The 26,425-nt window shown below is 45.9% G+C and overlaps 4 protein-coding genes across 4 annotated transcripts; 3 read left to right on the top strand and 1 right to left on the bottom strand.

Moving 5' to 3' along the window:
* The first annotated feature begins 2,924 nt into the window (after positions 1 to 2,924).
* Positions 2,925 to 12,007, top strand: LOC143218807 (GTP-binding protein Di-Ras2). The gene is made up of 3 exons (XM_076444266.1): positions 2,925 to 3,062; positions 4,941 to 5,159; positions 5,628 to 12,007. Exons 1-3 carry the CDS (start codon positions 2,925 to 2,927, stop codon positions 5,859 to 5,861), a joined length of 591 nt encoding a protein of 196 aa, XP_076300381.1. The 3' UTR covers positions 5,862 to 12,007.
* Positions 12,008 to 12,804: 797 nt separating this feature from the next.
* LOC143218799 (doublesex- and mab-3-related transcription factor A2) lies at positions 12,805 to 18,494 on the top strand. The gene is made up of 3 exons (XM_076444251.1): positions 12,805 to 13,364; positions 14,738 to 14,977; positions 15,593 to 18,494. The coding sequence occupies exons 1-3, from the start codon at positions 13,158 to 13,160 to the stop codon at positions 16,226 to 16,228; spliced, it is 1,083 nt and encodes a 360-aa protein (XP_076300366.1). The 5' UTR covers positions 12,805 to 13,157; the 3' UTR covers positions 16,229 to 18,494.
* On the bottom strand, positions 18,477 to 22,423 carry Hyx (cell division cycle 73 hyrax). Its single transcript, XM_076444247.1, has 4 exons — positions 21,685 to 22,423; positions 19,980 to 21,244; positions 19,752 to 19,893; positions 18,477 to 18,903 (listed from the first exon to the last, which is right to left on the bottom strand). The coding sequence occupies exons 1-4, from the start codon at positions 21,813 to 21,815 to the stop codon at positions 18,867 to 18,869; spliced, it is 1,575 nt and encodes a 524-aa protein (XP_076300362.1). The 5' UTR covers positions 21,816 to 22,423; the 3' UTR covers positions 18,477 to 18,866.
* A 517-nt stretch (positions 22,424 to 22,940) lies between these two features.
* Plap (phospholipase A2 activator protein) lies at positions 22,941 to 26,422 on the top strand. The gene is made up of 6 exons (XM_076444062.1): positions 22,941 to 23,371; positions 23,476 to 24,336; positions 24,421 to 24,751; positions 24,876 to 25,086; positions 25,405 to 25,823; positions 25,896 to 26,422. The coding sequence occupies exons 1-6, from the start codon at positions 23,235 to 23,237 to the stop codon at positions 26,211 to 26,213; spliced, it is 2,277 nt and encodes a 758-aa protein (XP_076300177.1). The 5' UTR covers positions 22,941 to 23,234; the 3' UTR covers positions 26,214 to 26,422.
* The last annotated feature ends 3 nt before the right edge of the window (positions 26,423 to 26,425 follow it).

Here is a 26,425-nt window from a genome sequence, read left to right as displayed (position 1 = left end):
TCTCTGTATTCTTTCCTCTGGTCCTTGGGGAAACTCTCTGTTTTGAGTAGACTCGGAGAAGTGCCTGAAGGGGCCATTGAACTTGCTAATCGGTAGAGTGAAGGATGAGTAATTGGGAGAAGACAGAAGAGCGGGTAGATCGCAGAAAGAGAGAGAGAGAGAGAAGCAAACGAATCTCTGTGTGCACCGGCACACGTACGCACACATACACCTAACAGCCTATTGATTTTCCCCGGCACTTTTGCCGTAGTGCGCACCCATCTTTCGCGCATACAGGTACACACCTGCACGGTATGCTGTAGGGGGGAGAGCACATAGACACACGGCCACCCTCGGGGGATCGAGTGGGGTGAGCCCCGGTGCGGAGGGCGTGCGCCTCGTTTCCCTTCGAAATCATCGTCAAAGTTCACGCAACCGAGTGCACGGCGAGCCAGCGATAGGCAGCTAGTATGCTGATCCTGCGGCCGGTGAAAATCGAGCGCAACCACCGTCGATCGATCCGTTAATTAACCATAGTGCGCGCCGATACCGTTTAACGACCCGTCGCCGGTCCTTGCCTGTCTGCCTGCTTGCTTGGTTGCTCGCTCGTAGACCTGCCTCTGTCCGTCAGCGTGTCGTCCACGTTTCCTACCACAGGCGACGTCAAGTGTTGTCGTTGTCCTGACCGCCCGGCACCGTCGTCCTGCAGGGAAGTTACCCAGTGAACCCTGGGCCAGTGACTTCCGATCATCGGACGGGAACGGGCCTCTGCTTCTTCACTGTTTCTTGCTCCTGAAGACCAGCCAGGTACACGGACCACCTGGTGGATCAGTGGCTCGAGGAAGATCGGGCAACATGCCAACCTGAAAATAGACCCAGTGTCTTCGACCTCGTGAGCACCTCTAGAGGACACTTAGCAAGACATTGCTGGCGACTCTTAATCAAGGACCAGTGTATTTTCCGGAAGAGTCAATAGAGAGGGTCTGCTGATTCTGGAGATTGATATTTTTTTATTACCGTTTCAATACATCGTGGACCAGCTGCTGGGCATACCAATTTTCTTGAAGAGACCTCGTTAGACGCAAGAGGAACCACACGTTTCAGCAGACAGGTTCACAAATACACGCTTTATCATCGCGGGTCAACGCTATCCTGATCTTATCGCTTGGCGAGACTCGTGACGCGTTTACGCTTAACCGTGGTCGTGGTTCTGAATTTCTTGTCAGCGCTCTCTCTCTCTCTCTCTCTCTCTCTCTCTCGCTCTATTTGTGTCTCGCTTTCTCGCTCTCTCCGACCACGGCTATACTGCCCCCTACCCCTCCCTTTTTTACCTTTCAATGAGCCGTGTCGTTAACCGCGACCTGGTCACCACGTGAAACCCTGTCCTCGGACGCCGGTCGCCGGGTCGGGCCGGACCCGAACAACATTTTCTCTGGCTTGTTGCTTGCGGGAGAAAATGTTGTCCCGCAAGCAACAAGCCAGAGAAAATGTTGTCATCTTATCAAAACAATTGTTATAACAACACACCGTTTCTGGTGAAGGTATTTTTACAATGTCGATGGCAATAATGATCTGAAATCATTTGAGAAACATCTATCAATAAATGTTTGAACGATGTATATTGATATTAATCGATTTCTCGTTGTAAGAAAATGAATTTTCAGAAATTCGGTGGAAGCATTTTTCCAGTCATTGTAAAATAAGAAACAATTGTGTAACAGCGTTAAAACATTTTGTAAATGTTGTTTTTAGCGATGTATGATATTTTTGTCTGTTTCACGGTCTGTGGTATCGTCGAGGCGTTCGGTGGACAAAATATTGGAACGGAGGTTTTTCGGTCAGCTATTGAAACTGGATTCGATGATTCAGGCTAGCGTTACAATTGCCACGTGGTTGCCGGCCCTCGCGTCGATACGTCCCATTGAGAAAAGCCTCGGTGTACACGCTGATCCGCATCCTCTGCCGAGCACTCGATAATAGCAGTTACTCGAATCTGTATTGCTTCCTCGTTTCGTTTGTTTGCACACTTCTACTACCTGGCACCCCTCTATATCCCACCCCCGGTCGCTTTTTCAGTCGAGTTTCCGATTATTTTCGCCTTTGCAGCGGCATAGGCTCGCGAGCGAGCGTGGGCGATCCGTTGTTCGACTATAACAAGGGCCACTCTTTCGAACATCACTTGTTGAATGCCAGAGTACCGGCTGTTTCACAATATTTACGCCGCTTGCAAATCTCTGCCAGAATTCTCGAGCCACCCTCTATAATCGTTCATTTTTTCAACTGGAATATATATCGTCGGAAAATAATCCGGGCAATATTTTTGTTTCGCACAAAATTGCAATTCTCCAGGCGACTTTAATCTTTTCTATTTATTGGGAGAAATGTATGCGTTCGTCGGGTCAGTTGCGAGCCTTCCCCATTTTTATCTCTTCGATTAAAAAGTCGAAGTCCAGTTAAGGGATGTTCTCCATTTCAGGATAAATAATGCAAGTTACGCCTCGTAAACGTAAAAGTAGAATTTTTGAGAGAGACAGCGGTCTAAATTGATCTTTCATTTAGCGCTTTTTACTTCTGAAAAAGCCCGTCTTTGCATTATCGATAAACGAGAAGGCGCATCCCGCACCCTTGCAATCCTGAAAAGGAGAATACCCCCTTAAGGGGTTGAAAATGATTTGATATTTTGGAGAGCTTGTGGTCGGGGTTAAGAAAATGTTGTCTTGCATAAACAAAATTCAATGAAGAAGGAAGAGCCACCTTTGGCACCTTTTAGTGGCAACCTTTCGCCTCGTGGCCGCCCACGAGCGATGCGTGTTATTTGCCCGCGTGGTCATTGTGAGATCGTGTGTGTATGTGCCGCAGGGGTGGTCCGGAGGATCGTCGCAGAGGGTGGCCTGAACGACGGGGGTGCGTTAGGGCTGTCGTTGGCGACGACGGCAGATGTCAGGATGCCGGAGCAGAGCAACGATTACCGCGTGGTGGTTTTCGGCGCGGGTGGCGTCGGCAAGAGCTCCCTCGTCCTCCGTTTCGTGAGAGGAACCTTTCGCGAGTCCTACATACCCACCATCGAGGACACTTACAGACAGGTGAGTCTCCCCTACCGGCAAACTCAAACGAGAAATAAAAAACAAGACCAGAAAACCGCTATCGAACTACCCTAAATCAGTGTCTCAACTTCGCGACTTTTTTCACCAAAGAACTGCGAAATCTCTCGCCTCAATACCACCTAAAATTCATTCTCCCGTGTTTCAAGATCATTCACAAATTTTTACATCATTGGGAAATTAAAATTGTGATATTTGGACTATTATGCTCCCGGAAGGCGTGAGTACAGTCTTCTGGATTTTATTACAGCACATTGGACGGATAGAAAAATGTCATATTTTTACTATGTTTCGAGCACAGTGTGGAGTACTTGTATAAAAAATTTCAGCACGATCGGACTTCTCTTTCAAAAGTTATCGACGATTTGGTGGGACCTATACTACCAGAACAGGTTCGGATAAGTTTCGCTCCACAGTACCTCCTCGAATCTGTAAACAACTTTCGAACGAAAGGTCCGTTCGAGCTGAAATTTTGTATACAACTACCCTACAGTATCCTACTAACATAGTAAAAATATGAAACTTTTCGGTGAACCTATTGCGGAGTAAAAAAATCCAGAAAAATGCGAAACCAAAGGCTTGAAACTGCACGGCAACGTAGAATCCGTTTCTATCCGATTATTCTTCGGTGCGTGATGGTGTCATATAAGCGTTGCCTTCTGAAGAAACGCAAAAACGATCTCGTCGAGACGAAACTGCAGCGTACCAATTTCCGCGTGGTGAGTTCGAGAAAATAAAATGTTCACATGTGTTCTGTAGCCGTTCGACGATTCCGCGAGGCCTGTGGAGGGGAGAGGGGATCGTGTTGGGCCGATAATTAACGGAACAAGTAGCTGGGAATTGGATCGGACAGGCGGTGCAAGTAGCACACGATACGTATACAACACCGGTAATAGATTCCGTGGATCAGATAAGCGAGGCCAGCGTGACGCAAACCGTTCTGACATTTCATCGATGATTCACGCATGATGCAAAATGATCGGAGAGACCCCCTCCCCCGTCCCTCCCGATCGTCCGCGTCGATTATATCTCGCGGAGTGGGGATGTACGGATCTCGACGAAACGATATTTCAGTTTCTTCGAATCACCCCGTCCCCCTGTTTGCGGTCGAGATGGTGTGTGCCGGTCCTCGATAAGGAGGGGTCGAACAGTCGATATCGGAGTCATTTAAATACATTTCGCTTGCAAATTGCCCCTCCCCCGCGGGTCTGCATCGATTAAGTCGAGAGCCGAGCGGAGATTCGAGTTCGTTGACGGAGAAGAATGTCGATACGTTTTGCAGCGGCTCGCTGAAATATTCTGACCTCGTCGTTTCATCCCTTACGGTCGCGAACTTGCAATTTGTTACGAAAGAAAATTCTGTTCAACGATGCTGGCCATTACAGCGTAACTGTACCGATTACTGCGGTATCGTGCTTCGATCGTACTTTATTTTAATGCTATTCCTAATTTATCATGAAATAAAAATGTGTGAGCATATATTTTAGAGTGGCTCACTGAAATATTCTGACCTGGTCGTTCCATCCCCTACGGTCGCGAACTTGCAATTTGTTGCGAAAGAAAATGTTGTGCAACGATGTTGGCCATTATAGGGTAACTGTACCGATTACTGCTTCGATCGTGCTTCATTGTAATATTATTCCTAATTTATCATTAAATAAATATATGTGTAAGCATATATTTTACAGTGGCTCGCTGAAATATTCTGACCTGCGGTCGTTTCATCCCCTACGGTGGCGAAATTGCAACTTGTTACGAAAGAAAATTCGGTGCAACGACGTCGGCCATTATTGTATTTCAGTATTTTAAGAGAAAATCGAGGAGGTACCGGCTAGGTTGACTTGGCTGCTGGTTTTTCAGGTGATCAGCTGCAACAAGAACATTTGCACTCTTCAAATTACGGATACGACCGGGTCGCACCAGTTCCCAGCGATGCAACGGCTCTCCATAAGCAAGGGTGACGCGTTCATCCTGGTGTATTCGGTCTGCTCGCGGCAAAGCCTCGAAGAGCTACGGCCGATCTGGGCCATCATCAGGGAGCTCAAGGGGCAGGATATATCGCAGATACCTATAATGCTGGTAAGACCACCAATATTTTTCCCCGATAGCCACCGCACTGGTTCAGAATCACCAAAACGTGGTCGAAAATCGAAGACGTACTTCAATGTTGTCGGTGGTCCGTGGATTTTCAGGTCGCTGATAAATAGACTGCGGATCTTTTTATGGAAAATAAAAAATGTTTGCAGGACACACAGGTGTCAAATAAACATTGTATTCTTCTTTAAATTATCCTACTAAGCTGAAACTAATGCATTGACGTCTTTAAATATTTTTAACACGTCCACTGTTTTAAATACGTACCCATTTTTGTCATAAATCCATAAAATCCGCAGTCCGCTGATAAAGAATCTGACCCGAAAATAAAGATTTTGATCCTCGACGATCGACGATGCGAAGACACAACGGTTCTAAAATCCACAATATTTTTTTAGACGTCAGATGATTTTTTCTGATGAATTGATCTTTTTTGCCTGGTTCTGTCGTCAGGTGGGGAACAAATGCGACGAGAGCCCGACGGTGCGTGAGGTGTCGATGAGCGAGGGTGCAGCGGAGGCCGCGAACTGGGGTTGCGGGTTCTTAGAGACCTCGGCGAAGACGAACCACAACGTGAACGCCCTGTTCCGGGACCTGCTGCTGCTCGAGAAGAACCGTGCGGTCTCGCTGCAACCGGTGCAGAGCAACAACGCGATCAGCCTCAAGGAGAAATGCACCGTGATGTAATCGAGCTCGAGGAGCATCCTCCTACCCCCCTTTCACCCTCTTCTGCTCGCCCGCGTCGCTCGTAATTCTCCTCGGGACGTGAACAAGCTTCCCCACTCGATCCGATCAGCTTTCAGTACGTTTCGAACAAACATTTTTAACGAAAGTGCATGGAGACATCGACCATTTACAAATGTTAACGCAATTTCCAACAATGTCGCAATAACCAGGAATTTTTTCGCATTTTCTACGCAGCACTATGTGCTCTTCCATCGTGAAATCCGGCTGGCGAACTTCTTTAAGCTATTATAAAATGAAGAAAAAAATTGCAAATATATTTTTGAGCCGCCATTGTAAAGGGGAGAGTTCATTTTGTAAGGTCACATCGGAACAAACTCGGGGAAGAAGTTTTTGAAATGCTAATGCATTTTTCTACGAAGCATTTATTTGTCGAACAACTAGAATTCGCGGACCACCAGGTACATTAGCTCAGCGTTTGAGACTTTTCCTTATTTCCCAGCCGGACTTCCCAAATTTTCTCTGCGCGACGGAAGTTCGACGCGGGAGAGCAGAAGAATCGATGACACACATACACACACACGCACCGACACACGTACACACCGAGAGACTTGCGCGCGTGCAAACGAGAAACGAGGAAAACTAGATAAAAGTTGTTACGAGATTGGTTTTTGTTGAATAGTTGTAAGGTTTTTGTAACGACGCTAATTAGAGTTTATTAATCGTGGGTTATACTGGCGCACACACGTACACACCGAAGGAGACGCATACAAGCATACACGCACACGCGAATACATACGTACATCCACGCACACGATTAATTCGCTATGCGCACGAGTTCATTAGGCACTCGCGTTGACCCAGATTTGTTAGTGCTTTCCTCTTTTTTTTCCTCCTGTTTCTTTTTTTCACCCCACTCTTGTACTACTCCGTGTGGTGTACACGTAGACCGCAAACGTGTTTCAGTGTTCACATGGAGACGCTAATTAGAGGGACTCTCTCGCAGGCTACTCCACGAGTTTTCCCAGCGCGCGGGAAAGATTTTCCATTCGCGTCTCGAGCGCGTCGAGATCGGCCCCGAACAAAGTACAAAAGATTCTGCGCGAACGATCACGATCCGAGCTGAGATTGACCCGCTCCGCACGCGCTCGAGACCGAGAAGAGTCCCCGCGGGTGGGAAATCCGTCGGAGCCGAGGGCAACGAAGCCACGCCCACCGCGGGCGCCCGCCCACAAAGCGCTGCCCATTAGACCGGATCGAAAAACATTTCTTTCGAAATCGGGAAAAGGTGTGATTGAACGCCCCAGTAACAAGATCAAAATCCCAATGTTGTGCGATCCTGTTTTTCGAAAAAAATGTTCTTTCGATCCGGTGCCCATGGCACTTGCGGACCACGTGTTCAAAGCAACGTTGGGTTTCGTTTCTCCAGAAATAAAATACGTAGAGTATCATTTCACAGTTTCGACGAATTAGTGAAATCGTGACCGAGATCTTGGAACTGCAGTAACTTCCGGGAAAAAAATGTCGTACGAACTTCTTTTTTTGACGGAGTTACACCGTTAGGAAGATGAATGATATTTTTCTCTGATTTTGTGGACTAGTATGGCGATGTATGAAATTCTATTTAGCACGATGATCGCAAGTGCACCCGCACGTGCCATTTGTTATGGTCGACCGTCAGCTTGAAGCTTTTCCCGCCGCGCCAGCAGAAGCACGTCGCGAGACAGGTTTCGCAATAGTAGTGGGAAGGTCGAGGCCGCAATTGGCCAGAAGTTGTGACGCTGATAGCGACCTCTGCGCAGCGGTTCTCAGCTGACTTTTAATCGGGAACCTGACCCCTTCCGGGTATTTTAGACGATTGATCGGTAGCGAGAGAAAGAGAGCTGATTTTAATCCGCGGTCAGGAGCGACTTTGACCCCTCGCGTTCCAATGGCTCCGTTGGTGCTCCACGGAGCTCCGAGTTGAGAACCCCTGTGCCCCGGCGGGCATTTTAACGGACACACGCCTCTATACACCCTCTCGATCCGCGACGATAGCATTTAAGGGACGAATTTCAATGTCGAACGCGCGTTCACCGATCAGCGAACACGCAAAAACTCGTGCCGTCGATATTACCGATTTCGCATTATAGGGATCGCCAGAACCGTGAACAAAATAAATACGCCACTGTTACTACGATTGTTAACCGTTGTTAACGAACCATCGGAATGCGCTGCGCAGCGCTGGTTCGGACAGAGAACACGGGACACACACGTGTGCTTGTTCCGCGCGACGTTGTTGATAACACGAGGGCAGATCGTTCATTATAGCGAATAGATTACGTGCGTGCGTGCGTCGCCGCCAAACTCGAGGGCCGGTTTCATTCTTTGGATCCCCACCAACTGTATTTCACTGGAAAGACGGAGAACCTTGATACATGTCCGTGATTGGGCCCGTGAGAGGACATGTAACGAGGCAATACTGTATTCGATGAAACACCAAAATATTGCTGAACTTGTACAGTAGTCCTTCGTTTCATGTATCAGTCCGGAAATGAAGGAAGTTAAGATGAAAGTATATTTTACTGGAAAGATCTCGATACATGTTCTCCGTCGCGCACGTGCGTGGACATGTAACGAGGGAACACTGTGCTCGTACGAACAGACGCGAAAATGCAGTGAGGTCGAAGAAGGCTTCACAGGGAATTGTATAGGACAGTGCAATGAATTAATTATGTAATTAATCGTTCGAACCGTTGGCCCAATTGTTGATCAACGATTCTGGAGAAGTTGTATACAGCGTTTTGTATGCTGGAAGAGAACAGAGATTAATCGAGACTTTAATTCGTTAATATAATATTCACTTTTTCTAAATTGCTTGTTTGTCTTTATTTTTTCGTAATTGAAATTGGTAGAAGAGCTCTCCCCTCGAACAATTCAATTCCCCGACAACCTGATGCATGCACACACACATATGTACACACACGCACACCTAGCACACGTGTATACCCGCTTATCTGTGTATGATTGTATGTACATATATGCATATACGGTACTCACTGTTACACGTATATTTAGACGCAAGGTTAAAAGGAGAGTCTAGTCAAAGGGACGCCGGAGATCCGACCTTATGAAATCGACCCTCGACAAGCGTGAAAAGATAGGCCGGCTGAGAGAGTACGAGACAAAGCGATGCGAAGCCACACACATACATACACAGAGAGACGCGCATAGCATCGATGGAACAAATAGAGACAACGTGACGCGACTAGAAACGCGATAAACAAATTGGACAAATTTCAATATCTCCAGTCGCGTCTCGACGGTAGCCAATCCGGTATATGTATTTGTTCCATCGATGACCGACACGCAGTGACACACGCACAGAGTGTGAGTGAGAGTGAGAGCGAGAGAGAGTAAGAGAAAAAGTATGAGAATGCGAGATTTACCGGTACACGCGTGAGTGAGAAAATTTACCAAAAGAAAAAACGACAAAAAAAAAGAAATGTATCCTCTGATTTTTTCGGGGCCAATCAGTGTGTGACCAAACACATAAATCGCGAGCTTCTTCTTCCGCGCGACGTTAGGTCGACTTCCGTTCCTTTCGCGTGTATCATGCGGGCCTCCGCAAATTGTTTCTTTTTAACCGACTCGATCCTCGACCAATCGCACGACACTCGACGCCCGCCTCCGCCCCCCCGTATTTTCGACGATTTTCTCTGTATTCGAGGGTACAATCCGACTTTCTAGCCCGACTTTGGTACGCACACCACTGACAGAAAGTTTGGATGCCAACGGTAGCCGCCAAAAATCATGTACCGCTATAAGTCGTTCATCCAACAGCCATTGACTCGCGCACAAAAACGATCCATTTCTTTTTTACTCTGACCAAAAATTTCAGCGAAATACGGATTCCCCTCTGTATGGGCGCGCTGTCCGGGACCAGTCGCGCGCTTCCAGAGCAGCGGAGGCGATTCCGAGACCGTTCCATTGGTCCTCCGCTTGCCCCACTCCCCGCCATTCGCTCGAGAACACGCCCACTTCGCCGTGGGTCGGGGATGGGCCCCTCAAACGCTATGGTGGCCCATCCCTGCCGTGGGTCTGGGACAACGTGTGTCTCGGGCTCGACCAGTAACCTAAATCCGGACTTTCTGTCGATAGCGTGTTTTTAGATGCGATTTTCGAGCGTCTCTCTCTCTCCGAAAGAGTGAAAATTAAGAGAGAGACCGCTTCGTTTCCCCTGTTCCGGGTGTTGCGATCCTCGAGTGGTCGATTCGTTCGCGCGAGAACACCGCCGATAACGAAGATTTCTGTTCCACAGCCGATCGAATGCGCGTGCGCGGTAGATCGGCGACCGGCAAGCGTAATTTACATCGAGAGCACAATTTTTTATCGCGTTGTGGATACAGCCACGGCACGCACGACCACCGCGATGGATCTTGATCGACATTAACGAACCACCCCTCTAAATCTCCGCGACCCTAATCTCTCATCCCCACCGCGGCGAACGAGGACACCGGACACGGTGTCCGCGTACTTTGATATTTCGGCGATCGATCGGAGCGAAACCGGTGCTCGAGGACGAAAACCGATTATCGGGAAAAAAAGAGGAAACGCTAAAATAGTCGACGCGGACAGGTCGAGAAATAATGATCGTAGTCATAGTCCTTCTAAAAGGACATTCATGTATCCGCTAATCTTCGAGTCGAGTGACTCTAGTGTCTTAAATAGCTGAGAGGTAATACACCAGATGTTACAGGTTCGGTGGCGTCGTTGCTAGATATATCCCGACTGCCACCATAATCGATCCAGGATCGAATCTCTTTCACCAAGTGCTATAGGATTTTTTCTCGAAATTGTACTTATCTGGCAAGTAGCATAGATCGAGTTCTAAGAGGCCCTCTCACTATATTAAATAATTAATTAACATGAAGCCCCCCCGTATATCGATTGAAATTTATTAGGGGAAAAAAAACTAGATTTGTCTCTCTGTATAGTTACACTCTCGAGGAAATGAGCGCTGTGTCTCTCTCCCGAGAGTGAAAAAAAACTGGAAAAAAGGTTTTACAATTGTGTGTATAATCCATCGAATTATTATAATGGTGCTCTCTCGTCCTCGAGCAAAACGCCGGGTGTTTCCGGTCGAAAAGTTTCGAAGAAGAGGTCGTCCGTGCCAAAAATTCCGTTGTCCGTTATATTTATGGAGTTTACTTAGGCTTAAGCTTGTTGTTAAATGATGATCGATTTTCGAAAACACCACCCACCACATTGACACGACTTAAAGTAATTCCTCTGGGTAATTATTCTCGAGAGGGAGAAAAGAAAAATGGGTTTGCAAAAAAAAAAGAACAATATGACGAGATAGAGAGAAAAAAAAACAGAAAGAAGAGAGAAAGAGAGCATGCTTTGTTGCCGCACCTCGCGCTTTCCGCGGAAAATCGATGTGTAAAGGGATCTTTTAAGGAACTTATAGGAAACTTTGAAATGCGATCGCGCCCAGAACCGGGAGAGAAGAGAAGCACAAGGAAAGAAGAAAGCCGAGAGAGAAGTCTTTCGAGGAAAATCGAGTTCGTGAAACGTAAACGTAGGGTCGGTAGGAAATTTGTAACGTATCTCGAACGTATCAACGAAAAGTACCATATCAATAATAATATCATATAACCACGCGCACACCACCATCCATTGACTCTCAGGTGTCTCTCGAAAAACTTAATCGACTACGAACTCGATCGAAGAAAGAGAACGTAATACAGTTGTTGTTTCTCTCTTGGTCTTCCTCTCTTGTTTCTGATCGCGATCGTCCACGTAGAGAAAAACGAGGGAGAGAAAGAGAGAGAGAGAGAGAGAGAGAGAGAGAGAGAGAGAGAGAGAGAGAGAGAGAGAGAAGGAATCACATATCATGGCTACTGGTTGGCGCGCGTTCCCGACGCGTGCGTGTATACAAGAAGACGGCACCGGAGGAGAACGCGCGCGCGTTGCTCGAGAATTCGAGAAATCGTGAGCGAAAGAAACACTAGCGGAATGGGAATGAGTACGAGAATCGAACGACGACCGGATTTATTGTTACGACGGCTCGTTCATTATTATCCACTCAGAACAAATCGTTAACCGGCTGCGAATCTGTACTCGTGAAAGATAAAACTGCGAAATTATACAATCTTGATTCTTGACCATGCGGGCTCGATTTACCACCTTCCACCTCCGCCCGACCTCCCACCGAGAATTCTTCAACGTAGGAAACTCAAAACTTTGTCAAACTTCGCGAACGTTTGGAAGAAATATTGGTAAATGTCCCACCTCACCGATTTTGATAAAATTGATCAAATTCAAACATGTTGTGGGACTCAACATTCTGAACAACTTTCTCTCTTTGCCAGCATGATGCGAATTGTTTCTACGGATATACAATAATTTTAAAACAAATGGTGATGAAGAATCAGTCGAATCAATTCTTCGGCCGAATAGCAGGAATTGAAGATGCAGTAAAATATTGTGAAATACATCGTAGCGAAGCATAGCCGCCCTAAGAACAAATTTGATAATTGCAAAACAACCTGACAACATATTAAAAAATCATCGGAACCGGTGAGGTGGCAGCTTTTATGCACGATTACCGAAATACTGGAGGGCAGCATGAATTTCGGATTCCGTTCGCAACAATATCGATCGGGTGCGGGGGAAGTGTCGACGCCGTGCGAGACCAGAATCCCTCAGCAGAAGAGGAGGCCTAGCCGGCGTCCTCCAGGAGGAGTGGCGGGAACCAAAGGCAAACATCGGCGAACCAATCGACGGGAAAGGGTGGTCCGGTGGATGTTTGTCTTGTTGCCAGTCCGGGGGGATGCTGGAGGCACGTAGCCCGATGCACGGAGCCAATCGTCGCGAAGAATGTCCGAATCACTGCCGGATGAAGTCCGCGGAGATTTCTTTCGGCGAGGAAAGACTGGTTGCCGCTCAGTCGGGCATCAAGAATCGCGAAAACGATAATCCCCCTTCTGAATCCTAACATCAGTAGCTGAACTTCTAAATCTTGTCGGTGAAGCCTGTGGAATAAATCTTGTCATTTTCGGCTACCTAGATCTTGCTACCTCTATAAGTACCTAACTTTTGTTATCTGTGGCTAGTGAGACTGGAAATTACCTAAAATTTAGTATCGGTGGTCACCGAGGTCTGAAATTGATTTCTGGTAGCGTAAATCTTGTCACCTGTGGTTGCTAACTCCGCTTAAAATTGCTAAAACAATTTCCATACCTGGAGAACCGAGGTGATGGCACCGGAAGTAGCATAAATCATACTCATTCGTCCTGGAGTGATTGGAAGAGGATGCTGCGAGGGAAAAGTAGAAGCAAGCCGGAGAACGAGGACGAAGAAGATGGCCAGACTAAGCAGAGGAGGCCGAAGTGTGCACGTTGCCGGAACCACGGGCTGATCTCGTGGCTTAGGGGTCACAAGAGGGAATGCCGGTACCGGGACTGTCTTTGCCCTAAGTGCTCTTTGATTGCGGAGAGGCAGAGAGTAATGGCGGCGCAGGTAAGTCGTCCTGTTCAACCCTTTCGTTCATTCTTCCAATTTGATCTTCTATCTCAATGATGTATTGACAATTATATTATTCAATGAAAATTTTGAGTACCATTTGCGAGTAAAAAGTGCCCTTCGATCATTCACAACGTCAGTGGGTTGTCAACAATGAATTGATACGCAGATATCAAATAACAAACAGTAAATTGACATCAGAAAAAAATCTCTGAGAGGATCGCCATGTAATGTCACAGGATTCAAGTATCAAGAAAAAGGTTAATCGACCAGGGTTCAGTTGATTTCTGCATCGAGTAACATTTGAAAAGGAGACAAAGCCGATTAAGTAGAAAGGTCAATCGATAAACTTACGATATTTAATCAGCCCGCGGTGTTATTCATTAGCCTGGTGGATATCGTCAATGATTTTTCCAACCCTCTACAGAGACATGGAGGAAGGGGGATGATCCGGTTTCATTCGACGCACTTGTGCCACTCGATCTTGTTCTCTTCCGTTTGCCGGCGCTCTTTGCCGTGACGGGGACAGGGGAATTAAATCCATTAACGCGCGGTATTGCGTTTCATTTCTGTTTGCGCGGGCATTATGACACCCGATACCCTGCCCGCAGCTTCCGACACGGTCGATGCAAACGCGGACGCTTGCTTGCGATGAGGAAACCCGTCGGGTGCAGTGGATCCTCGGCCGAAATATTTTTGAACGTGCATCGAGGGTCCTGGAAGAGTATTTAGCACACCTGCTTCAGTAGTTGATCATTATTTTCCACCTAGTCGAGCCAAACTCCAATGTTGTCTGTTGAGGAAATGTCTAGATTAGTAGATTCTCTTTTGAGATAGTCAAAGGATCTTAATTTTATAATTAGTGCAAGTTGAGATCCTTTAGCTAGGATCTGGAAGAGTATATTTAGCTATAGTTGCTGACGCTAGTATTGTCCCTTCATAAAGGAATCCTAAATAGCAGTTTCTCGAGCAACAGTATCAAGGTCCTCGCAAACGCCTATCAATGACAAACTTCATCTGACAGCATCATCGCAACAGGAGCTATTCTCTGAAACGTCTTTTGTGAGCGGTCGAAGCTCGATCGATCGTTCCTCCATCATTCGGTCGTAAAGTCTAAAAGTATCCGGACACACAGAGTCACGATCGATGATCACCCGAACAAAGTGAAACAATTCCGTGGGTGGTCCGGAGGGGGCCGGGAATAACGGTGCCAAATGGTCCCATATGTATCTCTCTATTGACGTTTCCCGCTGAGCGAACATATGCACGTCCACGGTGTCTAAATCGGAACCGAAACCACGACCGAGATCGATCCGTTCGTGAATCAAACGCTGAATGATGATCTCGTTATTTGTGTGGCGGGTGGCAAGGTGGCACTGAAGAGGCAACAGGCAGCCGAGGACGCGATCGCCCTGAAGATGGCCAAGGTAGCGACTGGACAGAAGATGAACCGGCTACCGCCAGGCAAGATCTTCGGCATGGCGATCACCGAGCCTAAGTCATCCACAGACAGCGAGAAACAGGGACAACCATTGCCTGAAGAGCGTCAGCCAGCGTCCGAGGACCAGAAGAAGGATGACTCCAAGGTCCAAGGTCAAGAACTCCCTACGGTAGGTGTTAGTACTAGATAAATCATCGTCATCAAGGTCATCATCAAGCTCCACAGGGTGGAGCAGCTAAATACCTCCCATTTTGCATGAAGACCCGTAATCTAATCATTATCATTTGAAGAGACATCGACGCTGGGTATGCAAAGTGTTCGTACACTTTTTAAAATTATTTACGCATTAATTCGTAAACTAATTATTGGATATACCGACCATTTCAAAATTGCCTCGACTTCCTAAATATCCTTCAAATAAATGAGAATAGTAGAAGGATCGCGGAAGGGTCTTGCCTGAAAAAACCGTCGACGTTCCAAGGCAATAAAATTAGAAAACGGCCCGTAGGTTTGCATAATTGGGTCCCGCTTTCCTTTTTCGAGTGTTCAGGTCAGTTTTACCTCGAGGAAAGTCATTTTAAAAGAAATAAAAATAAATAAAGTCATTTTAAAAGAATATAAACTGCTATATATCAACTTTCCGTTGATTTAAACTTCCCCATAAAAACTCGAGCGATCGGGTGCAATTTAGAAAAGGTTATTCTTTCTTAAAAGGTGTACGAATACTTTGTACACCCCCTGTGGGTGTTCTTTAGCTGAGACACTCTGTCCACTTTGTCGACAGGCCGGCGAGAATCTGGCGAAGCTGAAGAGCCTGGTGTTCAACGGCGGCAAGCAAGAGGAGTCGAAAGAGAGCAGCGTGTCTCAGACCTCGGTGGACACTCTGGCTCGTTTGTTTCCCAACACGAAGCTGTCGGTGCTGCAACTGGTGTTGCAGAGGTGCGGCCAGGACCTGTTGAAGGCGATCGAGTACTTCGCCAGCGACAGCCTTGGCATCGGTTCAACCGCCTACACGTCGGCCTTCCGGCCTCCCAGTCAAAGTATCAATGAAACCCGACCGAGCGACCAACTGACCGGCTCCATGTTAGCCCCCATCTATTCCAATCTCTCCAGAAGCCTCTACAGCGATAGTTATTGCGTGCTGAACATCATCCCCGACCAGTTCCCGAAAAGCATCGTGGCGGACGCTGCCACCTGTACAGCGTTGCCCAAACATGATCAAGACAGCGTCGCCTTGAACGTTCAGTACAACAGCTACTTCAACGCTGGCCTGCAACAACAGATAAGGGATCACGTGTACGCCCAGGTCACAGAACACCTTCCGTCCAGACCGGGATTCCTTCATCTACCACCTATCATGCCTGGGATGCCCGCTTGCGTACAGCCTAACTGCACTCAGTGCGCCTACAAGTTCCCTTAAAGCAAACAATTAAAATTAACAACATTATAGGGAGTTCAGTGTAGGTTATGTTAGCGCCATCTGCGGATCTTTGGAAATTCTGTTCGCGCCAATTTACAATGCGAAAGTAATTAGAACAGGGGTGGCCAACCTTTTATATTTTGCATACCATGAGTCAATTTTGTTCGCGTACGAGTTCAGATGCGCCATACAACTTACTCTACCTTCTTGCGTTCATTGTTGGGCTTGGAAAATCTACGATAGTGATCAACGATCTCTTGTACGACAGGGCGTTCGCGGTCGTGAACCCCGCAATTCACATCCTGCAATTGTAAACCATCAAAAAATTGAATTCAAGCGAGAGCACTCAGGTGTTGAAAATATAAAAATGGATTCACTTTTTGGCGTCTAATTCAAAAGAATAAGTAAGCGCACAAAAATACAATGCGCGTTTGGCGCATGCGTCTCGGGTTGGCCACCCCGATTGAATTAGAATGATCTCTTCCGCCCGGAACAGGACGAACTCTTTTTGTATTCAGTACTCATGGATAGTTAAGATTCGATATATTTTCTCTGCACAGCTGTCAAGAGGAACTTAAATGCCCGGTAGCGAAACCGGTCGGTAAAATTAGATTCGAACGTAAACAATGAGCTTACAAGAGGCAAGAAGTCAGCGTGCGGCTGAGTTCCCGGTTCACGACGGTGAAACGGCGCGGCAGCGCGGCGGATCGATTTGTTGTTATCGTGTGTGAAATTTTTCCACGTGTGCTTAACGAGCTTTCCCCGGTGATCGGAGCTGATATCAGCAAGGGGATTTCCGTGATCGGCAGACCTTAATCTTCAAAGTTCAGCGCGGCCGAGCGCTGGGACAAGCGGAGCGTGGCCCCTGACGCGCATCACTTGCTCCACTTGCGGCCTTCTACACTCTATCGATTGACCTTTGATCGTCGAGCGTGAAATAAAACCTGTTAGAATATCATTCCCAGTGACCGTCAAACTGCTGCTCGTTTTTATTCCTGCCGGCCGGTGCTCGAAGTTGCAGAGACCACCCACGGGATTTATCGATCGTTAAGACATATAGAAAAATCCATCGGTGTTAGGCTGCCAAAAGTATTCCAAGATAATTGTAAACGAAATCTTTCGTCAACACTTTTTCATTGCACAAAAGATTCAGTCGAATCGGAGAGCAATTATAGGGGTACCAATATGGCGGATCGAAGATGTAAATCGGTAATCGTTCGATATAATCGAATTGTCGATCTTTGAACTCCCGTTCCCTTATGTAAAATGTTCGCCGGCGTCTTACAGGGTTCTACGAAAGGAATTGTTTCTTGCTAATTGGTCACCCGGTGTATTAAAGCACAGTGGGTTGGTCTTGAACTTACAGCCCGAGGCCTCAGGCATAAATAGTATGGCTATATTTGTCCGTAGACAATTGTGCACCTCATATTTTTGCAGCCCAATTACCAAAAACGAAACGCGGTCACAAAGTTGTGCGAATATCACGCTCTATGGGCTAGAATTATATAAATAACGACTGGACTGCGAATTACACGCATTTATGGCAAAAATGAGCAGCTGTAATTTGATACAGTAAAAATATTAAAAGAATTTAAAAATACAGGAAGAATTCAGGAAGAAAATTTTTATTTCGCGTAAAGTCCAACAATGCCACGCACAAAATTAATATAACCTCTCGATTCTCCGTTGCAAAAAATAACGTGTAAACAACCGCAGTCTATTTATACGTTATTTACCGATAAATAACGCCCGGGCTCAAGGATGCAGTGCCCCTTTAACCCGTTGTTTTATTTCATTTCGGAATCGTGCACTTGTATACTCGACATAAATGACGAAATTGATTTTTTCGATGTTTTCATTAGCAAAAATAAAATGTCCACATTTCCAGGGTATGCTCGACACGATATCTCGGTTGTGCTTCGAAGAACAAAAAGTGCAAAGTTCCGCTATCGCAGTCGCTGAGCTAATAGGGCGAGAGTAATCGAGTTAGGAAGATTCAATTGTCTGTGTAAACAGCGAGAGATATCGCCGGGCAACTGTCGATGCCCGGAAGCGTTTTACCCTGGCCAGGGAAAACACGGTTTCCCATTGTTGCCCCGTGGGGCCGGCCTCCAATCTGTCGTGCCCCGAATCGCGAGGAACAGCGACGCCGTGACGGGAAATCTAATTCGCTCGAAACCGAAGAAATATTTATCTTCTCATCCTTTCGAAAGGGAGGGGGCTATAAAAGAACGAAACACCTCGGGGATTACATGAATTAGTCGTTTCACTTTATTTCTTCTTCCTCGAATAAAAATCATTGCAGGTCTCTCTTTCTCTCTCTACACGTTACGTTTGTCAACAACACAACTGATTCGCTGAACGATAGGCACGTGTCAGTTCCGCGCTAAATAACTATAACAATCAAGAGCTTCGCATCGATATGGTCGGGTAAGAACGATAATCTTCGCATAATCCAAAAAGTATTGCGCGTGGAAAAAAACAAAAGATTAATCCTTTCTTCCTGATGGAAAGCGCTCCGACAGACTTATGTACACAGGCGTTAGACTCTGATTGGTCGTATGTACAAACTTCGATTGATACGAAACGAAAATATTGCGCCCGGAAGTCCTCGTCATGCTCCACGACGTTGCTCCATTCAGAATCGAAGGTGCGGCTTGTTCTTGATCATATGCCTGTAACGATATCAATTAAAACAGTTAGAAGATGCTCAATGTGTAATAATTATTATGTCATTCGTAAAATCATTTCGTTCTCTCAAGGGAAAATGAAAGCCAATCTTTTACCATTTAGAATAAGTTCTAGAACATGTCTAGAACATGATTTCTTCACACAACTTATAGATCTCATGCTCGTAGAATTTAATTTAATTTTGCGATGCCATCAGATGCCATCTCTACATGAAGAACGAAGTTACTTTCCGAACGACCTAATAGCAGGGACTTAATATCGGTAAAATTTTCATGCCGGTATTATGCCAAGAAACTGTACCGAGACCGAAATAATACCAGTATTTTTTCGGTTTTTCCAATGCAAAGGATGCTCCAAATAAAAAGAAACTGCGTGCCACTTACCCCAGAACCCTCAAGTAGCGTAGTCACACAATATAAGTATACACAATATAAATACGTCCCATCTTAAAACCCTCCGTGCGAAGGAAGAACAAGCGCGGGACCGAATTCAGGTAAACTATCCACCGCCGACGTGTCTACCGTGACCGTCATAAAACATTAAGCCAAAGACCTTCCAGATGTAGCTCCCAAAATTAAGTGATTTTTGAACACACACATATTCATAACATATTATATATTTACTAAAATTTGTATCAACAAGAATTATTAATAAGTCATGTGAGACGCGGAATACCTCGTTTATGATCGTGAATCAGTTAATGTATCCTATACATTAGAAAAACCGAAATTATTACTGGTAAATGTATGCGAATATACCGGTATTATTATTATTTTCCATAAAATTCCACAGTCCAGTAATAATAATAATTAGTCTAGGTGTTTATACATACTTATCCAGGTGTTCCCAGAACACCATCAACGCAGCCCTGTCCAAATGCCTTTTCGTTCTGCTAAGTTCGATCACAGTCACAGCCCAGCGAGCCACGTTTGCGTCCAGCCTCATCTCATCGTACTTCAAATGGAACGCGCAAACTGTAAGAACACAGATTAGTATAGCATTAGACCAGGAACAGTTTTTATAAACTTTAGTGTTCATTATGGTATAAATGCATGCATACTTTTCGAGAAGATTTCAACAGGGTTGCCATCGAATGGCCAGCCCTTGAACTGCCAGGCTGGTCCCATGACGAACACGGCAACAACTCTCTCCCAGTCTGCATTGGTAAGTTTCTGGGGGTTGTCGACAACCCTGTATGGCACGGTTAGTCCTCCTTCCTTGCGCCGTTGCAGGAGAACCTCGTTCTCTCTCTTCGTGCCTTGCGCGCGTTTCTCCTCGTTGCTGAGGTACTTCAGGTCCTGGAGGATATCCTTGGAATTGTACATCGTGATCAGCGACGTATTCGCGCTGGGAATGATGATGATGGGTGTCCTGCTAGGCCGTTTATTCTGAGCCGCTTGCTGAGGAGTCAGTTTAGCAGCTGAGGTCGGCAACAAACCAGAACTGGGCGTGGCCGAAGGGTTTGGCTGTGGTTTCCTGACTGCTGGATTGGTACCCTCTGTCACAGACTTTAAGGTCATGCCGTGATACGTTCCCATAGTGTCGATTTTGAATCCTTCGGTCTCCTCCTTCTGCCTGAACCTTTCCTGATCGTAACGGTTGTAGACGGCTGGTTGAGGAAGAGGACGCATCGGCGTCGATCGAGGAGTAACCATAGGGGTGGGAACCGCAGGACCTTTCTGCCTGCCCTCCTCACGAGCCTTGATACTCTGGAGAATTGCAAATATATTCTTCGCGAATATTTTCCCGCTGCTCTGCAAGATGGTCGCGCGTGTCCTCCACTGTCTCTCCCTGGAAACGATGTCCTTCGTATCGTCAACATCCATCAGGATCACGCGCAGATCCGAGCCCATCCCGATGTCGTCGTTCTCCTTAATGGTTGTGCGCTTCTTGGCCAAACGTTTCGCCTTGATGGCTGCAATCTTCTCAACAGACATCGCCTCCGAGAGAGACTTAATGTTGTCCACCGTGACAGAGGCTTCCTTAGGAGCATCCAGCCGAGCGGCAAGTTGCTCCTTGACCTTCTGTACATGAGTCTCCTCGAAGCGTGGTTTCTTTGAGCAACCGCTTTCCAAGCCATCCTCCGCGGTTCTTTTCACTTGAGTGGGGATCTCCAAGGGAGCAGATTTGTCTATGGCGGCTGACGTTGCTGTTTCTCCATTTAGGTAGGCCAACAAGTCCTTTCTGTCAGGCCTACGCACCACAGGTATGTTCTCCGCAGCTGCCTGACGCACGTACACGGGATGAGTGAGCTGCACATGTTTCAGTAAAAATAGCAGGCACTCTAGTGTGTAGTATTCCTTCGGGGTCCCCTCTTTGCCAGACCTGTAAGAGAATGCATTGTCAGTTTGATTGGTTTTACATGAATATATTCATTTTTGTTGGTTCATAGACAGGTGCTGGGTCATGTTTTTGTTTCAAAGTAATTCTTGTTCACCTGTGAAACAATGTTCAGTGTCGTAAAAGAAAGAATTGCAACCGCGCAGGAATGTCACGTTGCAGTGTTGTTTCCTTTCTGTTCGCGTGACCAAAATATTGATGGCCGAAGCTATCGTCGGGGAAAGTCGATCGAAAATATTTCGTTTGATCGGGGAATATTTTTAATGCGTATCGTGCGCTATAAACGTTGACAACTTTCCCGTAGTTTGATTGTAATTTTTGGTGGTAGGGGACGTGTTCAGGCAGAAGACAGACCAATGGAAGAACCAAGCCAAGCTACATACAGCTGTCTAGATTGAGGCTAGGCTAGTTTAAAGATGACTTACCCGTATGTCAAGTAGTTGGTTTTCACATTTTTCGGCCAGGAGAACTCTCCGAAAATTATTTGATTCTCACGTTCGATAATCTCCTTCTTGTTCACGTTATATTGCCGCAGCAAGCTTAACGGGTCCGCCATGATTGCAAACTGTTACACTACCTCTCGGTTGGACTGGTAAACAGCAAATGACAGCAAATGCCAGCAAATTGGAGCAAATATCCCTATCACCACTGAACTGTGCTGAACTGTCATGTCATGTGCACTGATGTGCACTGAAGACACTGAAGACACGTTATTGACAGGTGACCGTAAATGGTTAAATATTTAATAAAATTGTTATTCAAGGGCTAAAAAAATTGGTGGGTGTATACTGGAGAATCCTTTTTGTCTGTATTATACAATAAAGATAATTTATTCATGCAAAATGAAAAATATTGGATATTCATTACAGCAGCAAATGATTCTAATTCCGGCACGAATTATTTTGCTCTTCCTAAACGTCCGTACAGCGCCATTTCATACAGCGGAAAAACGCTCAAACTGTTAGCAGACGCTAAACGTTCACACCGCACTACAGTGCCGCCAGAATTGGCCAGAATCGACCAAACCAAAACTGGTCGATTTTTCCTCTCCTCGTTTTTTCTCCTTATTTTATCAGACAGTATATTTATTATTGATTTATTATATTTTGTTATTATATACAGAGATATACTCTCTGACACTCTCTATTATATACATTTGTATCCTCACCAACCTGAGTGACCACTGGTGACCACCTGAGTCTGATCTGGTCTGATCCAATCCAATGAAACAGCTCAAATAAAATTTACTAGAGAAAACAGTCAACACAATTTATCTGAATTTATCCCACGAAAAATCAACAAAATTCAACAGACAATTTTCCCGCCATATAAGACAATCATAAAAATTATAGAAATTATGATTTCCTCTCCATTGCCAAGTTACTAACAATTAAAATCGACCAATGGCGGCACGTAAGCAATCTCTGCGTCTCTGTCTTTCAAACACTACCCCATTGTCTGCACCCCTTTAGATCTAACTTACGCTCGCTGGCATTGGCGGGTTAGGATAACTTTTAATCGCCGATTACTTGAAAACAAAGATGAAATTGCGATTCATTGATTCTTCAATAACCTTTTATATCATCCTAAAAAATCATCTCTCAGAATTTCCCTCTATCGCGAACACCCTGTAGCATGTACCTATTTATATAGAGGAAACTCGAGCGACTTTTCCCCGATTTTCCATAGAAAATCTCAGGGCAAATTCACTCGTCCTCGGCAGTCCGCGGTGAGCAAACGGGGTTCAACCGAATGGTTCCTGTTTAAATTTCTTTTGCTTGACACGGATAAGGATTCGTTCGAAATCCCATGAACACGGCCAACAAGTGTCACGCATGCTCGAACGCGTTTTAAATGTCAAAACCAATTGCCATTTGTCTCTCTGCGTTTCCGCATTCTGGCTGGAAAGATTATCACGGTGCATGATTCGCACGAATCCTGTATACACGCTTTTTGTTACGACACCGAAATACCGATGGCCCAGCAGAGTTACAAGTTAAGCACCTCGCTGTTCGGTCACACGTCTGACGTGAGGGCCGTGGCGACGTTCACGGATGGGACCATCGTTTCCACATCCCGAGACAAAACAGCCCGTGTATGGAAACCGTCTGGGTATTTAACCTCTCAATGCATTTCCGTTTACAATGATTCTATAAATACATAGGTGCCCGATAAACACGCAAACTAAATAAAACGTTCTACGATACATTTTATAGAAACGGCAGAGATTACGTGTACGCAGCGACGCTCAAGGGTCACACGAATTTCGTGAGCTCTGTGTGCGTGTTGAACCCGTCCGAGAAGAATCCTACGGGCTTCATAATAACCGGCGGCAACGACAAAACAATATGCATTTACGTGCCGGACAAAGACGAGCCCTTCAAGGTCCTGAAAGCGCACAAGGACACAGTATGTAAACTGAAAGCAGGAGTTAAAGAGGGAACGTTTCTATCCAGTTCCTGGGATTTAAGCGCCAAACTGTGGGACATCAATGACTTGAGCGAACCACAGTTGAACCTAACAGGCCACACCGCCTCTGTGTGGTGCGTGGCCGATTTGTCCAATGGAAACATCGTAACTGGTTCAGCGGATAAACTGATTATAGTATGGTCGAGCGACGGATTCGTACGCCACAAACTGTCTGGTCACACGGACTGTGTCAGGGATATCTCCGTAGTGAACGAGAATGAATTCCTATCTTGCAGCAATGACGCCACTGTGCGCCATTGGAACGCGTCGCTGGGAGTCGAAGTGGCGATGTATGAGGCGCACTCTAATTATATATATAGCATTATCTCCAGAGAGAACAGTGTGAAGATATTTACGTGTGCAGAGGATAGAACTATCAGGGTGTGGCAGAAAGATCAGACTATCACGTTGCCATGCCAATCGGTGTGGAGCATCGATCTATTGTCCAATGAAGACCTTGTTTGTGGAACCTCTGACGGCGTTGTTAGGATATTTACCTGCGATCCGGAGAGATTCGCAGACTCTGAGACTTTGCAGGAGTTCGAGCAGGAGGTGGCGAGTACACAGCTGAACGCTCAAACGGAGCTGGGAGGAATCAAGATTAAAGAGTAAGACATAATGTAGAAAGTAAGACAAATTATATGATAATACTGTGTAAGGTATAAGAAATAATTAGATTTCTATACTATCAGTTTGCCAGACGCAAAGGCGTTAGAGCAGCCTGGTCAGAAGGACGGTCAAACCAAACTAATAAAAGATGGGGCGGCAGTTAAGGCCTACAGTTGGTCCCAGAACGAACAGAGGTGGATCATGATCGGAGACGTTATGGGGGCAACTGGTGGCACTGCTGCCACATCGGGGAAGAAGCTTCACAACGGGATAGAGTACGATTATGTATTTTCTGTCGACATACAGGACGGGGTACCTCCGTTAAAATTGCCTTACAACCACGGCCAAGACCCGTGGCACGTTGCGCAAAAATTCCTTCACGATAATGATCTCAGTCAATCGTATTTAGATCAGGTAAATGGGTGAACGAAAATTCGTGTACCCCTGGCAGAATGTGTTGAATTATTGACGAGATACTTTTTGCTAGGAGTTGTACCTTTGTTTGGACTGTTTCATGGTGACTGACGTTTGTTTTCAGGTTGCCAATTTTATAATAAAAAATTCTCAATCTTCGCCCGGTTTGAATGCAAGTGGTCAGTTTGCTGACCCTTTCACAGGAGGCAACAGGTACATACCTAGCTCGACAGCGAGCGCCACAGAACCCTCGAAGACAGGGATGCCCAACTCCTCTTACATCCCTCACACGAAATACTTGAAGATAGAGCAGGCTAACTTGCAGACGATTTTAGGTAATTCCAACCCGCTCTATCCGCGGTGCACCTGCAGAACAGCTACGATGATTTTTCAATATATTATAAATAGACTGCAGATCTTTATGCATTTATAGCAAAATTGAGTGGATGAAATTCAAAATTGTTGGAAAATCTTTTTAATACGACATGTCAATATCTGATTTCTCCTATATTAAAATCATTAAGGGAAGAAATAAAGATCCGCAGTCTAGCTATAAATCAGAAATACCGATTTCAAGTAGGATAGCTGTTCTGCAGTTCCACCCTGTCTGTTCTCGCGAGGACCGTTGGAAGTTAATTACAGATCATTTGCAGACAAATTACGGGAGCTAAACTCCAAGCAAACCGAGGCCCTCAGAGCGTCCGATGATATGCTAGACACCTTGGTAAAGCTCGCTAAAGACCAATCTTCCGAACAATTACGAACAGACGGTTTGAACACGTTGAAAATACTGTTGAATTGGCCAGATGATGTGTTGTTCCCTGTCCTCGACATAACGAGACTCGCCGTCCTGTCCAAAGAGATCAACGACATACTATGCACGGACGAGATCCTCCAGATCACGAAGAAACACATGAAGCCTGACGCCTCCGCCTCGAATCAGATGCTCACGTTCCGATTGCTGGCGAACATGTTCGCTCACGAGAAAGGGGAGGAGCTCTGTTTGAGCAGCAAAGACGAGATCCTAAAGCTTATGTCGGATTTGAAGTCCCTTGGAAGCAAAAACAATCAAGTGAGATTCAACTTCAACAGAATTTATGTCTAAAGAACCAGGGAGGATATTAATACGTTAAATAATTTTCAGGTTGCTGTGTCAACTTACATACTGAACTTAACCGTGGCCTTGAGCAAACACAATGACAAATTCGGCAAGGCGCAGTGTTTGAACACGATGTTCCACATTTTGTCTCGGTTGAACGAACCCGAGGCAGTGTTCAGAACCCTTGTGGGATTAGGCACGCTTTTGTGTACGACCTCCAACTCGACGGACCGGGATAATCTAATCAAAGCGGTCAGACAGTCCGAGGTCACGTTGAACATACTGAAAACCATGTCCGAGACAGACGTTCCCACCGACAAGTTGGCCAATTGTTCGAAACAGATCATCAATCTGATCGTTTAAGCATAAGTTAATTATATAGAAAATGTTTAAAGGGGCTCGTACCACGAACACAAGACTCAAGTAATTGATATCGTAAATTAAACAAATGTATTCTCGTCGACTTGATCGCGCTGAAAACACAGGTTTCTTATATTTCTCCCTTTCTCTCAGTTTGACAATTGAATCCTTATAATTTTTCAATGCTAATAAAAGTACATTTTTGCCATAATCGA

The sequence above is a fragment of the Lasioglossum baleicum genome, chromosome 20, assembly GCF_051020765.1.
Source record: "Lasioglossum baleicum chromosome 20, iyLasBale1, whole genome shotgun sequence".
NCBI lineage: Eukaryota > Metazoa > Arthropoda > Insecta > Hymenoptera > Halictidae > Lasioglossum > Lasioglossum baleicum.
Note: the sequence above shows the minus strand (reverse complement) of the source record. Positions and strands in the feature narration are given on the sequence as shown.

What these genes read in the sequence shown, in the direction of transcription:
- LOC143218807 (XM_076444266.1), top strand. Translation starts at nt 2,925, where the DNA reads ATGCCGGAGCAGAGCAACGATTACCGCGTGGTGGTTTTCGGCGCGGGT. An exon ending in TCGAGGACACTTACAGACAG is followed by an intron (nt 3,063 to 4,940) that starts GTGAGTCTCCCC and finishes CTGGTTTTTCAG; the next exon opens with GTGATCAGCTGCAACAAGAA. An exon ending in CGCAGATACCTATAATGCTG is followed by an intron (nt 5,160 to 5,627) that starts GTAAGACCACCA and finishes TTCTGTCGTCAG; the next exon opens with GTGGGGAACAAATGCGACGA.
- LOC143218799 (XM_076444251.1), top strand. Translation starts at nt 13,158, where the DNA reads ATGCTGCGAGGGAAAAGTAGAAGCAAGCCGGAGAACGAGGACGAAGAA. An exon ending in AGAGAGTAATGGCGGCGCAG is followed by an intron (nt 13,365 to 14,737) that starts GTAAGTCGTCCT and finishes GCGGGTGGCAAG; the next exon opens with GTGGCACTGAAGAGGCAACA. An exon ending in AAGGTCAAGAACTCCCTACG is followed by an intron (nt 14,978 to 15,592) that starts GTAGGTGTTAGT and finishes CTTTGTCGACAG; the next exon opens with GCCGGCGAGAATCTGGCGAA.
- Hyx (XM_076444247.1), bottom strand. Translation starts at nt 21,815, where the DNA reads ATGGCGGACCCGTTAAGCTTGCTGCGGCAATATAACGTGAACAAGAAG. An exon ending in ACCAACTACTTGACATACGG is followed by an intron (nt 21,245 to 21,684) that starts GTAAGTCATCTT and finishes ATTCTCTTACAG; the next exon opens with GTCTGGCAAAGAGGGGACCC. An exon ending in TGTTGAAATCTTCTCGAAAA is followed by an intron (nt 19,894 to 19,979) that starts GTATGCATGCAT and finishes GTGTTCTTACAG; the next exon opens with TTTGCGCGTTCCATTTGAAG.
- Plap (XM_076444062.1), top strand. Translation starts at nt 23,235, where the DNA reads ATGGCCCAGCAGAGTTACAAGTTAAGCACCTCGCTGTTCGGTCACACG. An exon ending in CGTGTATGGAAACCGTCTGG is followed by an intron (nt 23,372 to 23,475) that starts GTATTTAACCTC and finishes TACATTTTATAG; the next exon opens with AAACGGCAGAGATTACGTGT. An exon ending in TTGGAAGCAAAAACAATCAA is followed by an intron (nt 25,824 to 25,895) that starts GTGAGATTCAAC and finishes AATAATTTTCAG; the next exon opens with GTTGCTGTGTCAACTTACAT.